The sequence below is a fragment of the Protopterus annectens genome, chromosome 11.part0, assembly GCF_019279795.1.
Source record: "Protopterus annectens isolate FY-2018-M chromosome 11.part0, PAN1.0, whole genome shotgun sequence".
Lineage (NCBI taxonomy): Eukaryota > Metazoa > Chordata > Ceratodontiformes > Protopteridae > Protopterus > Protopterus annectens.
In genome coordinates, this window is record NC_056745.1 from 546,651,757 (window position 1) to 546,667,634 (window position 15,878).

Sequence of the window (15,878 nt, forward strand, 5' to 3'; positions counted from 1 at the left end):
TAAAACAAACAGCACCAGAAACACTACAGCCAGGGATCTGAACTATGCTTATGACAAACAGAATGTGTTGGACAGACAGAAATGTGTCCCAAACAACCTCCAAGCTGTGGAACAGGCTCCCTATCCATATAAAACAGAGTTCATCCCTGACCCTATTCAAATGAAACCTTGACAATTGGATGGGAAATTATAAACTTACTCCCCAGTCTGGCACCCATGTCCCTTATGGACACAGGCCGTCAATAAGAAAAGTAATATCCTAACACCGCCCCTAGAAATCCTTATTTACCTCCCCACTATTATCCCCCCACACCTCATATAGATGCCCTTCATACTTGGGATCCAAATGGTTTGGGGATATAATATATTAAAAAAAAAAAGTCACACATTTCCATGTCAAGAGTGCCACTATAATGAGCTCCAGGGCATACTTTGCAACCTCACTTACCTAAAATGGAGATGCCACTTATTTACTGACTTCAGTCCACAATGATTGTCATTAAATCACATCTCCTATTAAGAAGAGACCAAAAATATGACACAAACAACTTGACATTCTGAGAAAATCTAGATGGAGGGTGGGGGTGGGGTGAGGGCAGACATGACAATATACTATAAAGCCATTCATATGCATGTCACTGCACAATAGAAATTGTCCACTTCTGTGTGTGGGTAATGCAGGATCTACCCACACATGAAGATGTGGTAAATGACACAGTTTGTTGCATGTCTATGGAAAATTTTCAGTAATGGTTAGCATAATGGTTAAGGTGTTTACCTTATAGACACAAGGTGCGGGGTTTGATTCTCACATGAGGTAACTGGCTAAGCTTAAAATGGCCCACAAGGGCAGTTAGCCTAGTACTTATCTACAAACCTAGGAACCTATTACATGTAGTTAAGGTATTAATGATGTACAACTGGGCTGTTCCAGTTGGATGTAGTACGGGTTGGATGTATAAAAAGCAGAAGGATGTCCAGCATGACATATCTCTGTTCTTAGCGCATATATACAACTCCAACATGTACACCAAGCCAATGTGTGGCCTGCAGGGCATCAGCTGGCACAGCTTACCCCTCTGTCACTAACCCTTGTAAACTTGTTCTTGGATACAGATATCACATGTTTCAGGGCATTTTATGTTATTTATCAATGCTGAGACTGGGTGTCCAAGTTTCATTACCACAGAAGGCGTCATAAGAGATCTGGGAACACAGGTTGACAGCAACCTCTCTTTTGACCACCACATTGCCACTGTGGTCAGAAAGTCCTTCTATGTAGCACATCTCATTACTAAGGGCTTTGCATCCAGGAAGAAAGAGGTCATTGTCTCCCTCTACTTTTCCCTCATTAGGCCAATCATCGAGTACAATGCCCCATTTGGCATGTACCTCACTAGACACCTACAACAACTGGAGAGGCCTCAAAAATACCTCACAAAGAGAACCTTAGGCCTTAAACACTTGTCCTATATGGACAGACTCAAAAAAACTCCAACTATTCTCTGTCTCATATCGCCTATTTAGAGGCGATCTCTGCTTGACTTACAAAGCCATGTCTGACCCAGCTCGGTTAGAAATACTACAGCTAAAGAAATCCCAATCCCTCCGCACAATACACTCCAGAGACCTCAACCTCATTACCACAAACAACAGAACAAGCTGGAGGGACAGGTTCATAACCCACAGACTGCCCATGCCATGGAATAGACTTCCCATACATATCAAGCGGAGCACCTCACTGGCCCTCTTCAAGAGAAATCTTGATGAATGGATGGGAAATCGAAAATTCACCTCGGGGATCACTCCAGTGGCTCTACTTGAAAGAGGCACCGGGAAGTAAGGTCAGGTGGCACGATGCCAGGGTAATACTATGGGCTAGGCTTGTAAAGGCTCCAGGGCCATTAGCCGAGTATACACATATGAATCTATGAACATGTAACCAGTGTGTAGGTATATATCACTGCATCATTGGTCTCAAGCAGTGAAGTGTATGCCTTTACAGGTGTGCAGGACACTGTGCCTGCTCTGTGCTCCAAGTTGCAGGGATACCTTTTCTGCATTTCACTGTCACAGATTTTTCAGAGACAGATGGTATGCTGTGGAAGCACAGCATGGCAGCTATATATTACATGTCATACAGACTTGCCGTTGGATTACTGTATCATGATGTTTTGCTGCACAGTATTTGACATTTATGTGCCACTGTCTGTTATCGAAGATTAACTGCCATGCGCCACAGCATGCTGCATAAATACACATACATCTGTCTTACATGCTCTACTGTGCAAGCTGTCAGACTGCTATCTACTTGTAACATTCCATACTATGCTTGCCATGTCAATGTGGCACATAAGACGCATTGGCTGGAATGCAGTGCAGTTTCTAGAGTTGTTTGTGTACTCTCTCACACCTCTACACTCGCACAGTAATGCACAAGACCACATCAACCTTTTGTGGGTTACATATGACATATTACAGACACGCATGGTTGGTGCTTCATATCCTACTTTACTGACCCATTCTCTTCTTGCTTTTGTCTAGCCTCTGTTTGCCTGGTAACTCATCACTGTTTCCAAATCATGCGTGCCATGCCTTCTTGTTTTGTTGCATCTGACAAGTAAATTTGCTTTGCACTTCCTTCCTTTACAGCTTTAATAGCAATTTCCTAAACTACTATGCTTACTCTACCCATTCCTGTCAAAGTGAAAAACGGGGATTAACTCCGCCAAAAATATTATATCCCTCCCTATCATCCCTTTTAGTATCTGTCTTTGCTTACCACTCTATGCTCTTTCCTGCCTTGCTGTCGCACAGAATTTCATGTGTGTCAGCATGTTGCAATCCTTACTTTAGAATTTCATGTGTCAGCATGTTGCAATCCTTACTTTAGAATTTCATGTGTCAGCATGTTGCAATCCTTACTTTAGAATTTCATATGTGTCAGCATGATGTAATCCTTACTTTAGAATTTCATGTGTCAGTATGTTGTAATCCTTACTTTACATTTACCTGTATCTTTCTGTGTGCTATGTGGTGCTGCAAACAATCACTGCATTTCCATTTATTTTGAGCACTGTGCTGTTCACTACTCTTAGTTATGTCAGCTTGAGGAAACTCCAGTTTGACAGTGTCCTGATATAGCTAGGTTTTCCAGCTTTCTGCTTGAGTGCTGGAAGTCTTCAATAATGTTTCACAAAAAGGCCTTTTAGAATCAAGAGCAAGGTCTACTTGTACACATGATGACTTTCATTACAGAACTTGATTAATAACAAAGAAAAACATGCAAGAATTCAGCAAACCTGATTCCAAGTCACTTCAAGACATTAGTCTTTATTAGTACCACATAACACGTGCCTAACCTATCATCTACAAATACACAAGCAAACAATGAATTAAGTAAACAGGCAGGTAAAAATAAACTGTATTTTCTCCAAAATACAAAGACAATTCTATGGTATAGATATTTCATTTGCCAGAAGCTGTGAAGAAAACATGGCAGAGTAACACAAACTGAATAGCTTCCTGATAAACTATGGCCTATAACTACAATGGGTATAAAAAGTGTACACGCCTCTGTTAAAATGCCAGGTTTTTGTGATATAAAAAATGAGACCACAATAAATAATTTCAAAAATTTTTCCACCTTTATTATGACCTATAACCTGTACAACTCAAATGAAAAACAAACAAATCCGTTAGGGGAAAAATACAAAAAAATAAAAAACGTACAATAAGCTGGTTGCATAAGTGTGCACACCCTTAAACTAACACTTGGTTGAAGCACCTTTTGCTTTAATTACAACATTCAGTCTTCTTGGGTACACACCTGTCATTAATTAAAGAGACTCTGATTAACCCCAAATAAAGTTCAGCTGTCCTAGTAGGATCTTCCTGACATTTACTCAGTTGCCTGCTACAGCAAAAGCCATGGTTCGCAGAGAGCTTAAAAAGCATCAAAGGGATCTCTTTGTTGGAAGGTATCAATCAGGAGAAGGGTACAAAAAAAAATTCCACAGCACTGGATATACCATGGAACACAGTGAAGACAGTCATCAAAAAGTGGAGAAGGTATGGGACAACAGTGACACTGTAAAGAACTGGACGTCCCTCCAAAATTGATGAAAAGACAAGATGAAAACTGGTCAGGGAGGCTGCCAAGAGACCTATAGCAACACTGAAGACGCTGCAGGAATTTCTAGCATGTACTGGATGTGTACAGCAATCTCCCATATTCTCCATATGTCTGGGCTATGGGGTAGGGTTGCAAGACGGAAGCTTTTTCTTACACAGAAAAACATCCAGGCCTGGCTAAAATTTGCAAAATAATACATCAAGTCTCCCAAAAGCATGTGGGAAAATATGTTATGGTCTGATTAGACCAAGGTTGAACTTTTTGGCCACAACTCCAAAAGGTACGTTTGGTGCAAAAACACTTTGCATCACCAAAAGAACACCATCCCCATGGTGAAACATGGTTGTGGCAGTATCATGCTTTGGAGTTGCTTTTCTTCAGCTGGAACTGAGGCTTTAGTCAAGGTGGAGGGAATTCTGAACAGTTCTAAGTACCAGTCACTTTTGGCCCAAAACCTTCAGGCATCTGCTGGAAAGCTGAAGATGAAGAGGAATTTCATCTTTCAACATGACAATGACCACAAGTATACATCCAAATCAACAAAAGAATGGCTTCACTAAGAAGAAAATTAAAGTTTTGGAATAGCCCAGCCAGAGCCCAGACCTAAATGCAATAGAAAATCTGTCCTGAAGAGGGCTGTGCACAAGAGATGCCCTTGGAATGACAGATTTGGAGCGCTTTTGCAAGGAAGAGTGGGCAAATATTGCCAAGTCAAGATGTGCCATGCTGACAGACTCCTACCCAAGAAGTCTGAATGTTGTAATTAAATCAAAACATGCTTCAACAAAGTATTAGTTTAAGGGTGTGAACGCTTATGCAACCAGCTTATTGTACGCGTTTTTTTATATTTTTTCCCCTAACAGATTTGTTTTGCGATGGAGTTGTACAGGTTTAGGTCACATTAAAGGTGGGAAAAATTTTGAAATGATATATTGTGGTCTCATTTTTTTATATCATAAAAACCTCACATTTTGACAGGGGTGTGTACACTTTTTATATCCACTTTATACAGAGTGAACTAATTTCTAGTATTTAAGCCTTTACAAACCTTTAGTGCATCCCCTTCACTTCCTTCCATTACTTCTAGTATTAGAGCTGCCAACACATTAAAACCTTGGCAGTAGCCAACAGATTTGTTCCAGCGTGCATATGCCAGCAGCACTCGCTTCAATACCACTCGATCCTGCTCGGCTTCCTGTCCACAATAGGAACTGCATCCTGTTCGATGAAGGTCCTAAAATACAATGCAGTCAATGAATAACTTACTGCAAATATTTGCATAAAAGACACATTCGCAGGACAAAACCATTCACAGAGGAGAATTATGCTTAGGATATCATTTTAACTGTGGAGAAGACAGGGTTATAAACTTTCACACTACAATCCAAGTCCACAAAAAAATCCAGGCAATGAACTGTTCTGAAAACAACAAATAAAATATATAAAATCCAAACTTCACAGAACAGAAAATGGTTGAAAGAAACCACCATGGCATAAAACCAAAGGGTAATTTAATTTTGATATGTGCTTTCAGACACGGACAGCCTTAGGTATAGGTGAACTAGGTGACCACCTAGGGCGCCGTAAAAGCCAACATCATAAGGGGCGCAAATTGAGTTAATTTAAACTTTACTTCTCAGCTGTAGCATTGCGCCCTCCCCCACTTCCGTAATTAAAAGCACGATTCACTAACCACGCATGGGCGCCGGAACCATAGAGCGAGGGGGAGGGAGTGCCCCCCACTTTTACAGCAGTAAGACCTATAGTACCCATGCGTGCATTGCACGCTAACATTCAAATACAAAAATGCGCGGAAAGGAAGCTCCGTTTTATGCAGGCTGAGGTGTTCATGTACTGGAAGGAAGCTCCATTTTCATGCAGGCTGTGCTGGTCTGGAAGGAAGCTCCATTTTTATGCAGGCTGTTCTGGAAGGAAGCTCAGTTTTTATGCAGGCTGAGGTAAGGAGTGTGTTTATGTGTGAGGTTCCGTTTTGTTAAGCTGAGTGTGTGTTATGCAGCCAAGACCGGTTGGTTTAAGTTTACCAAGTAGCTTTTTTATGGTGTTAGTTTGGATCAGCTTGAAGTAAAAAGCATCCTTTCTTTAGGAGGAGTAGGGAGAGTAGAGAGGTAGTGGGGAGTTGCAGGTGTTTTTGGACAGAGAAAGTATTACGGTACTAAAGAATGAATTAAATTGCGTAGCTATACTATCTTGAATGTTAGCCACTAATGGGATTGGCGTTGATTATTGACCGAATTGCAAGAGTATTTTTAGGGTAGACCAGAATTTATTTGGATTATTTTGGGGCTTTATTTAAATGTCACAGTAGAACACTTTATGCTTAGTGCTGTGGACTTAAGGTAGTTTCAGAAAAAAAACTTTAAAAACAGTAATAATAACTCCTTCTGTGGTTACATTAACTAAGAAATAACACCCAGTAGTTTTGCAGACTTATCCAAAATTTCACCACCCACTCAGACTCTGTAGGTATAGCAAACAAAATTAGCAGACAAATGTAGTGGCTGCGCTGGTCTGGAAGGAAGCTCCGTTTTTATGCAGGCTGAGGTAAGGAGTGTGTGTGTGTGTGTGTGTGTGTGTGTGTGTGTGTGTGTGTGTAAAAAGTCCTTTAACCAAGCATGTCATGTCAAACTTGGGGCATAGTTTTTACTTTATGGTAATGCAAGTTATATTAATACAAGTCACAGCCTCAGGAAGCAGAGTATATAGGATTAACTAACAACCCTGATGCTGAAGGCACCAGTGACAGAGTGAGTGAATGGCCAGCATGTGCTCACTTGTCCTGAATGGGAGTGAAGCACTTTGGCCTGCTGCAGTGTCAGCACCTACACATGTATGGAATACAGTGTTATAAGCTGCCCATGAGTAGCTTGCCTTTCAAGTCTTTTTTGCTTGGTAGTCTTCATAATGGAGGTATGGGGAGCATGTGTATACAGACAGGAAGATTTCGCAGGTCCTTGCCAATGCACAAACGCATAATGTCAACCACCAAGGGTGAGGCTAGAACCAGAAATCAGAAAATCCTTCAGGGCTGCTTGCAAAATGACACCTTGTTTGACTATTTTATGCCTCAATGATAGGAAATGCATAGGCATGATCACAGAGGCAGAGGTTGATTGTCAACAAGAACAGAAAGCAGGAAAAAAGAATATAAAAAAGGCTAGATGTATTCAGGTTTACACAGCACATACTCTATGACTAAGGTCATTTGAGAGGGATTAAAGCCTGACAGAACCATAGCTTAATCATCTACATACTAAGAGTTGAATGTCTCCATAGTATAGCCACATATTGTCACCATATAAACAGTAACACTCCCAAGGCAGTTTTGCTGGGAAATCTTAACTGAATATAGTATGGTATCTGCAACACTGATGTCTACCTTCATTGTGCTGAGGAATCACTGAATGTCTGGTGAAGCAACATCAGAGGCAGAAACTACTTGTGGTAAACATGGAAATTCCATTACACTGAAAGATTCAGACAAGCTGTGGAGTAACACAGCAGTAGTACTTCTACCTAACCCTGTTACTTTCAGGGTAATACCTTCAGCATTCATATAAGTCATCTTAACAATTTTTAGATAAAAAACTAAAGGCCTGAAATGCTTCAACTACCCCTATAGATTACAGCAACTCTGTTTACGCCCAGTAGCCTAACAGATGCTCCTAGGTGACCCGTCTCTCACTTTTTGAGCAATGAAAGACCCATTCCTATTTGTCCTCCATTTGCTCACAAAAGCAGAGGCTCTACAAATACTCATACATAAATGTGTATGCTAACAGTATTAACTTGTAGGAGAATAGACAAGCAAGGGGGCTTTGCAATTACAACGATTATCTCATTTACCCCAGGGGAGCTCTTTTGAGTTTGTACTTTTAACTTCCAATGGGTGTGGCCTGGGCCTTTAAAAATGAAATTATTGCCTCACAGTTCAAATGAATGTTCTTATCTGTGGAACACATATGTTTCTAGAAAACTGTAAATGGCAAATTAGTCAGCACAAAGTACTCTACATAGTGGTAGCAATCATTTGACTCTAGGTCTAAACTGGCTTTTTTAAGCTACAGTAAACACAGTAAAGGTGAACTTTTTTGTAATGTTATATAAGCAGCTTGCTGTATATGAGAGAACGTTCAGACAAGACACATGCTGCCAGCAGCATTTTCTTCAACTGTGTGCCTTTGTATAAGGTTTAATAGTTCTGTCAGTGTCACTTGAATGTTGATATATTTAGAAAACAATTACAATACAAATAAATAGTATACAAATAATATTCAGTATCTCTCTAGCTGTATTAGACAGAGAGAAATATAAATACAATTGTATTTGCCATCACGTAAGCTTTAAGATAAAATATTTTATTACACTGTTTATAGCATGGTTTTGGAATATTAATGCAAATATGAACAACCAGTGTTAGACAAGTAGAGGCATTAGTAAGATGTAACTCAGAAATGCCTGAAGGCATCACAAGTCTGTAATGGGTTAAGTTACAGATGGACCTACTGATCATCAGCAAGTCAAATGGCATCAGAAATACTCAGTCCAGGTATCTAAACTGAATGTTGTGGAGAGATGGATATATACCACAGAGGCTACCACTGTTCACCTCTTTATACTCTATTTTAGTTACCTTCAAACAGTGTTACCACGCCTGCCCATGCTCATTCCAAGACTAGTATGTTACGTGCACATTATGACCATGCACATTCATTGGGAAGCCCATAGAGCCAACTGTCTGTTAGATACTTTCCAAAGTTTACCCTTGCTGCCAGGATGTTCATGCTGCATATTGTCTATGCTATGTTGTTGTGCACATGGGGCTATCATTTTTTCTCCCTGTTCTGACTTGCTGAGTGGACAGGACCTCTTCGGGTGGTTGGTTCAGCAGGACTCCTGCCTGCTTCATCCAGGAGACAAACATTTTCCTGTATAAACTATACATGGATTATCAGGAGAACCTGCTGGGTCATTGTGATGGCCCATTATATGAAACAGATGCTTGACACCAGCTTACCAGGGAGGTGAGTGATGCCATTGGAATCACCTGCTCTGGTAAGCAGTGAAAAAGCATCAATATAGTGACCTGCACAAGTATCACCCAGAGCTGCAGCACCAATGGGAGGTGAGGGAGACTAATGACCACTGTACTGTAAACAGCATAGGTGAGAAGGAGGTTTACATGAACAGCTCCAACAGGTGGTGGTGAGGTGTACATACAGTATGTCACTGTCTAGCATGTAAAATTGAAATCCTAGTTTTGTCTCCTATTTCTGCAGATTCAGCTGTGGTGCAGCATGTTTAGTCTCTACAGCCACCTTAGACTGCTCTGGCCAATGCACCTAGTGCTGGGTCATGGGGATGGTCACCCTCTGCAACCACCTTAGACTGCTCCAGCCAATGCACCTAGTGCTGGGTCATGGGGATGGTCACCCTATGCAACCACCTTAGACTACAAGGTGTTTGTTACAGTATGACTGATTTTTCATGCATTTAAACATTGAAAGAACTGGAGTGGAATTTGTGGGAGTGACCCATCTCTGGGCGTGGCTCAAATACGGGTGTTCCTTGAGTATGGTGTGGGTGGGGCTTAAGGGGCGCCACAGCAGTACTTCGCCTAGTGCGCCGTTTCAGCTAAGGCCGGCCCTGCTTGTAGAAACACTGTTGCTTCATCAGATCTTAACACACCATAAAATACTCTACATTTATTTCTTCCTCTTAAATCTAATCATCCAATGGGAACAATGTGCATTCCTATGTTGCTAAGCAACCTATCACTTCCCTGTTAACTATATAGTGACCAAATTCTAGAAACAGCAAGACTACACTAAGTTATATTTCAAACATATACATATAAAAAAAACATGAAAACACTTTATAATAACCTGTAAAAAAATTAAATTAAATTAAATTAAATTAAATAAAATATTATACCCAAAATACATATAAAACAACCAAAAATACACAGACCTATATTACATACATGTCCAGTACAATCATCTTTTCACCCTCCGTGCTTCTAAAGTTGGTTTAATCGAAATTTGGTCATTCAGCCTTGGGCTCGAATGTGCCCTCAGCCTCAGAATCCATCTAAGTTCCGCTTGTTCGGTTGTGTTAACTATATCCCCCCTTTCCTGTCATTCGACAGCAAGACTTCTAGGACTAGGAACTTAAAACTATGTTCATTCCCCATATTACTAATATGTTTGGCTATGGCACTATATTTCAAACCTCTGTGGGCACAATATAGGTGAAGTCGACAACAGAATCACCACTTAAAGCACGAAGCTGCCAGGAAACTCCAATAAGTGTACCACCACTTGTATGAGAAGACCGGGGTTAAATGATTTTAATTCATGCAAGCCCATCTTAGAGATGGATATCAAGTAAAACATTTTTATTACTGTCAAGTAGTACATAAGAATCATTATAACGATATAGTAAAACTATTATAGATAGGATACACCCAGTTAGATATTTTGATATCATGGTTATGGCTATATTTAACTTTTATGGTATAGGATAAACATTTATACAATTCAATATATAGTATATACTTCAGTATTATTGTTCTTTAATCAGTAATTATGTCACAGTTAGAATAGTTGGAAAGACACTAGCGATCTGCATTACAAATTAGTAGTAGCACAAACGCTTGAAGTAGTAGATACCTATTATTCTTTGTATTCAGTGTCCAAATAATGTATTTTTAACATTTCTTCCATTTTTAACATCTTTTAAAATTGATTTTATATTCATAAGTTCATTTGTATTTTACATTTATAGTATTTATACATTTTAGTGTAAAGAGATCGATCATGTACTATGTTTACACGTACAGATGTTTTATTGTTGACTGCTGCTTTAAGAAGATTTTTGAAAGACCAAGATAGCATAACAGTTGACAAAATTGGCGCCAAATTTGAAATTTAAGGCGCCCACAGGATAATGTCTGTGTTCTGATGAAGCTCACATTCAGTGAGTGAAAGCGCTTAACTTGTTAGCAACGTTTCTATGGATGTTTATATGTGGAGCCTACATTTTTTTACCTTTATGGATGTTACAATATAGATGATCTCGAACCCTTTCTCTCAGCTGCCTGTTGGTCTTGCCCACATAAAATGATGGCCATTTTATACATCTAGCTATATACACCAAATTCCTGAAGTTACAATCACCTTGGGCTTTCAAGTTGTATTCCTGCCCAGTAAAAGGATGTATAAACATATCTGTTTCATCTATACATTCACACTACCTGCATTTTCCACACTTATGTGTTCCATAGCCACCCTCATTATCAACTGAACACTCAGTGATCTTTGAATAGCTTAACCTATACTTAAGTGATTTTTTACTCTTGTGCCCATACTTAGGTTGTATTCCAACTAAACCTGCTATCTTAGAATCTGCCTCTAATACATGGCCAGAATCTAATATATCTGTTGTATGGTGAATAGAATATAGTCTATATCCCATCCAACCATAACCAGGCTGGCGTAGCTATTGGCACATGACAAATTCTCAAAGCCTTTCTCCTTTTTTTGTATCCCAAAGTTGCATATATTTCACCCTCACAAAGTTTGATAAAAATCTCAAGAACAGAATAAGATTGTGGTATAAAACTAGTAGGTTTCCGGAACACCATATCATTAACATTTCTGTTATTACTGACATTCTTAAAACTCAATTTCAATGCTACATTTCTTATGAACATATGTAAATCAGTCAATGTATCAAGTTAAATCAGCTCTAGTTGCTGGAATGAAAGATAAACCCTTATTTAAAACATTCATTTCAAACTCAGAATTCTGTCAGATTACATACCAAGTTTAAATGTTTTGAGTACATTTTCTTTATTGTTCTGACACCGTTTTCCTGGAACGACTGTTTCCTCTTGTTCCTTATTTGCTGTTCCCACTGGTCCCCTCCATTCCTTCCTTCCTTTCCTCCAAAACGGCAGTGGAAGTTCCGTAAAAACCTGGCTGGACAAAACTCCTGTCCTTCAGTCATACTACAGGTTCATTAGAAGCCAAATACAAGCTGGTTTCACCCTGAGCAGCTAAGTGTTCAGCAAAAAGATTACTAGCAGCCAAAGTTGCAGTTGCTGTTCCCACCAACATTTCTTGTTCCTTCGCCCTGGTTGTTACATTCACTTCCAATAAGCCTTCCTTATGCATCTGTACAGCCTCATTCGTCCCCATCCTCTCTCCTGATTGTGTAGGTTGCTGTGTATCACTGCTCTCATTGGACAGAGCATTATCACTCATTCCAGACCTCTGTAGGTTGAATGCTGGCCAAGTGAAGACGTGATTATGCGCAAAATCATTTAAGTCTCTATGTACTTTTCTCCTTTTAATGAACATGAGATTATTCTCATATCCAGCGACCTTGTCTAAAACATCACTGATACATGGTAATACATGCAATTCACTGGCAATTTTACAGACGTCATCATGAAGCATTCGTATCACTTCACACACGTCTCTCTCAACAGGACGAAAATAATCCAATAACAGTTGTATATGATTTTGCACATAATCATGTCTTCATCTCTAAAGTCCACAAAAAACTAGGCTCCTTCTACAGATGCAAAAGGTATCTAACCCCTGAATCTTGTGTTGCCATAGCCAGAATTCCCTTTCTATCCACACTTCTACATATATGGTTTTCCCTCGCTAACATATCTAAATAAAACTGAATTAAATATTACCTGCTACAACAATTCGATGCTAATGCCAACTCACGTTCCCACCATTGCCAAAAACTCCTGCCCTGAATGGCCTCCTTAACTTCCACAAATCTAACAGACAATTACGCTCCAGCAACAAAACCTTAATTGAAACCATCTCTTGCATAAACAACTCTGGGGAATCTCTCTTTGTCCATGAAGTTGCCAAGTCCTGGAACAACCTTCCTCCTGACCTTAGACTTCTAAAATGTACATCCTCCTTTAAGACTCTCCTGAAATCATCTCTCTACTCCAACCATTTATGCAACTGCAACAAACCTCCATAGACCCACACATTACTACAGGGATACCCTTTAACAACACAGGTGCATGCTCTATCAGGGCTGCTATAGAAACGTATTATATGCTGTTCAGGCTGCACAACACCCACTTGACTCCCTTTCAGTGCTCACTATAAATATTTGTACAAAAAGTCATCTGCTCATCCATCCACCAATGTGAATGCTACAAACTGTTGTGTTCACTCTGTATAAAAATGTCATCTTTTATCCAATAACGGAATACACATTGCTGTTAACTGAAATATTTTTATAGTGTGATATCCACCTGTAAATTTTTTTATCTATGCTCTGTCTTATTTTCTCTCATCTCTATGCAATTTGTAACTTTGTATATTATGTTAATGCAATGTGTGTGCTTTTTTTCTACTTTGTTGTGGAACTTTTCTCCCCAGAACTCCGCTGAAAATGGACACTTGCTGTCCAGTTGGACTATCCTGGATAACAAATGTTAAATAAATAAATAAATGTATTTTTTATTATTAAATATATTTAAATCTATCTTTGTGGCTGATATGTGTGATACATATTTAAGCTCTTAGCGTACTTGCATATCTATGTAGTGACACTGAGCCACTCCTAGTAGCCTTGTCTCTTGGTCAAACTACCATTTGGATTAATAGTAACATTACACAGTAGGACTGACCACCCTTTGCTAAGGGCATTAAAGTAGCTGATAAGTAGTGGCTAGTGGCGGTGGAAGCTACCTTATAGTCTGGGCAGAAGGGGGCATAGCTAGTAAACCTGTGCCAGTCTTTCCCAGGTATGTGTGTGTATCTCAAATCTCAAAGTGTGTGTGTGTGTGTCAGCTACTTGGGCAGGAACAAGAAGCACTGGTTAGACAGTGAGGATGCTGGAGGACTTGATTTGGCCACTCAGCTGAGATTTCAACCCTGTATGACTGGGGTCTCTGTAGGGAAATTGCACTTTACTGAGTGTGTACTTGTCATCCTGCCAGTGTGTCCGTCCCTCACTGCTGCCACTGGTGAGGATTGAGAGTCCTTGATTACTGGGCCAGTGATGGGGCGTCACAACTCGTTTTTTGATTGTGATTCTCTCAGCATGCCAACTCTCTCTATATAATGCATTTTCAGTCACAATGTATATAATGTCATTTATCTATTGCTTTTATACCCTTATGCTAATTATGATATTCAATAAGTATACAATATACATGCACATTCCATTTTGTCATTTACTCTGTATTTAATGACATTTATCTATTGTGTTTTCCTCAGGCTGAAACTAAAATGGGTCCATTGGGATCAGTGCTCTACCCCAGTTAACAAATTCAAAAATTCAGATTCAAAATTAAATAAGAAACATTGATGTACTTAGGGGAAATCCGTGATTTGGATACCATTCAAGAAAAGGGAAAAGACATAATGTGTTAAGTTCAGTTATGAAGCAAAAGTCATACATGGCAATCAGACAGGCCTCTGTCTAACAAAAGATTTCAAAAAGACCCAACTAAAATAAGCTATTTTAGTATCAGAAATTCGTCCCCCATATACTTACTACCTTTCGCTTTTACTTGATGTTAAAGTTATGATCCATTTTCTATAATCTTGATGTTACCTCATTTGCCAAAAAAGCCAGGATTACTACAAAAAGCTACTCTAACTTGATGAATTATTCTATCCAGTCTGAATCTTCTCATAGTTACTGGTGATAGCAAAGAAAACAGTATTGGCATTTGTAACCATATACTTAACACAGAGGATTATGAGCAGCTGGCTAATTCATACTCAGTTTGTTGCGTGTTTAAAAACCAGATTCCAAGAAATTTACCTTGAGAGCAAGTCTCAAGCAGTACATTTCTTGAAATCCATTTCGCAAACACAAACTGAAACTATGAGTGGAGATCTTATCAGAATTCTCTAATACATGGGGAGTGCTAGTTACACTGATGTATTACTAATTTAAAATGTGATAAGTAGTAGTCTATACAACAGTTTAAAAGTTGTAACAAAGCTTACCCAAGTGGCTGGTAAAAGTGAAGTGTATGTCTTCTAAAATAACAGTTTTAAAAGCTGTTGCTACACTTTTATTTCTTCTTGTGTAGCATTCTTTTTTTCTTTGCCACCACAGGACTGTCCCAGTGACTCCTCCATCTGCACCGTATCAGCCCATTCATTTTGTATGGTCACAGCCCCACCATCTGCACCCTGTCAGCCCATTCATTTTGTATCCTCAGCACCCTAATGGGCCATTCATTTGTATGGTTAGAGTCCCACCATCTGCACCCTATTAGACCATTCATTCTGTATGGCAAGAGCCCCATCTGCAGCCCATTCATTTTGTACGGTTAGAGCTCCACCACCTTCACCCTATCTGCTCATTCATTTTGGAAGGTCAAAGCCATACCATATGCATCCTATTGGTCCATTCATTTTGCACCATCAGAGCCCCACCATCTGCACCCTATTAGCCCATTTATTTTATACCGTCAAAACCCCACTGTCTGCACACTATCAGCCCCTTCATTTTGTATGGCAAGAGCTCCAACATCTGCACCAAATCAGCCCATTCATTCTGCATGGTCAGGGCCCTACCATCTGCACACTATTAGCCTATTCATTTTGTATGGTGGCAGCCTGGCCTTTCTGAGGTAAGGGAGTCTTATACAGCCTATGTATTCCTACCCTTATGCCACAATGGTCCATTTGTTCCCCAGTGGTAACAGTCAGGTGACAGG

At 39.7% G+C, this 15,878-nt stretch overlaps 1 protein-coding gene across 4 annotated transcripts in view; it reads right to left on the reverse strand.

Moving 5' to 3' along the window:
• The window catches only part of TBC1D30 (TBC1 domain family member 30), a 1,459,252-nt gene that overhangs the window by 587,768 nt on the left and 855,606 nt on the right, over positions 1 to 15,878 (reverse strand). For all 4 annotated transcript variants that reach the window (XM_044088056.1, XM_044088057.1, XM_044088058.1 and 1 more), the window contains one exon: positions 5,184 to 5,369. In XM_044088056.1, coding sequence (XP_043943991.1) covers positions 5,184 to 5,369 — 186 coding nt within the window. The remainder of the gene's footprint in view (positions 1 to 5,183; positions 5,370 to 15,878) is intronic.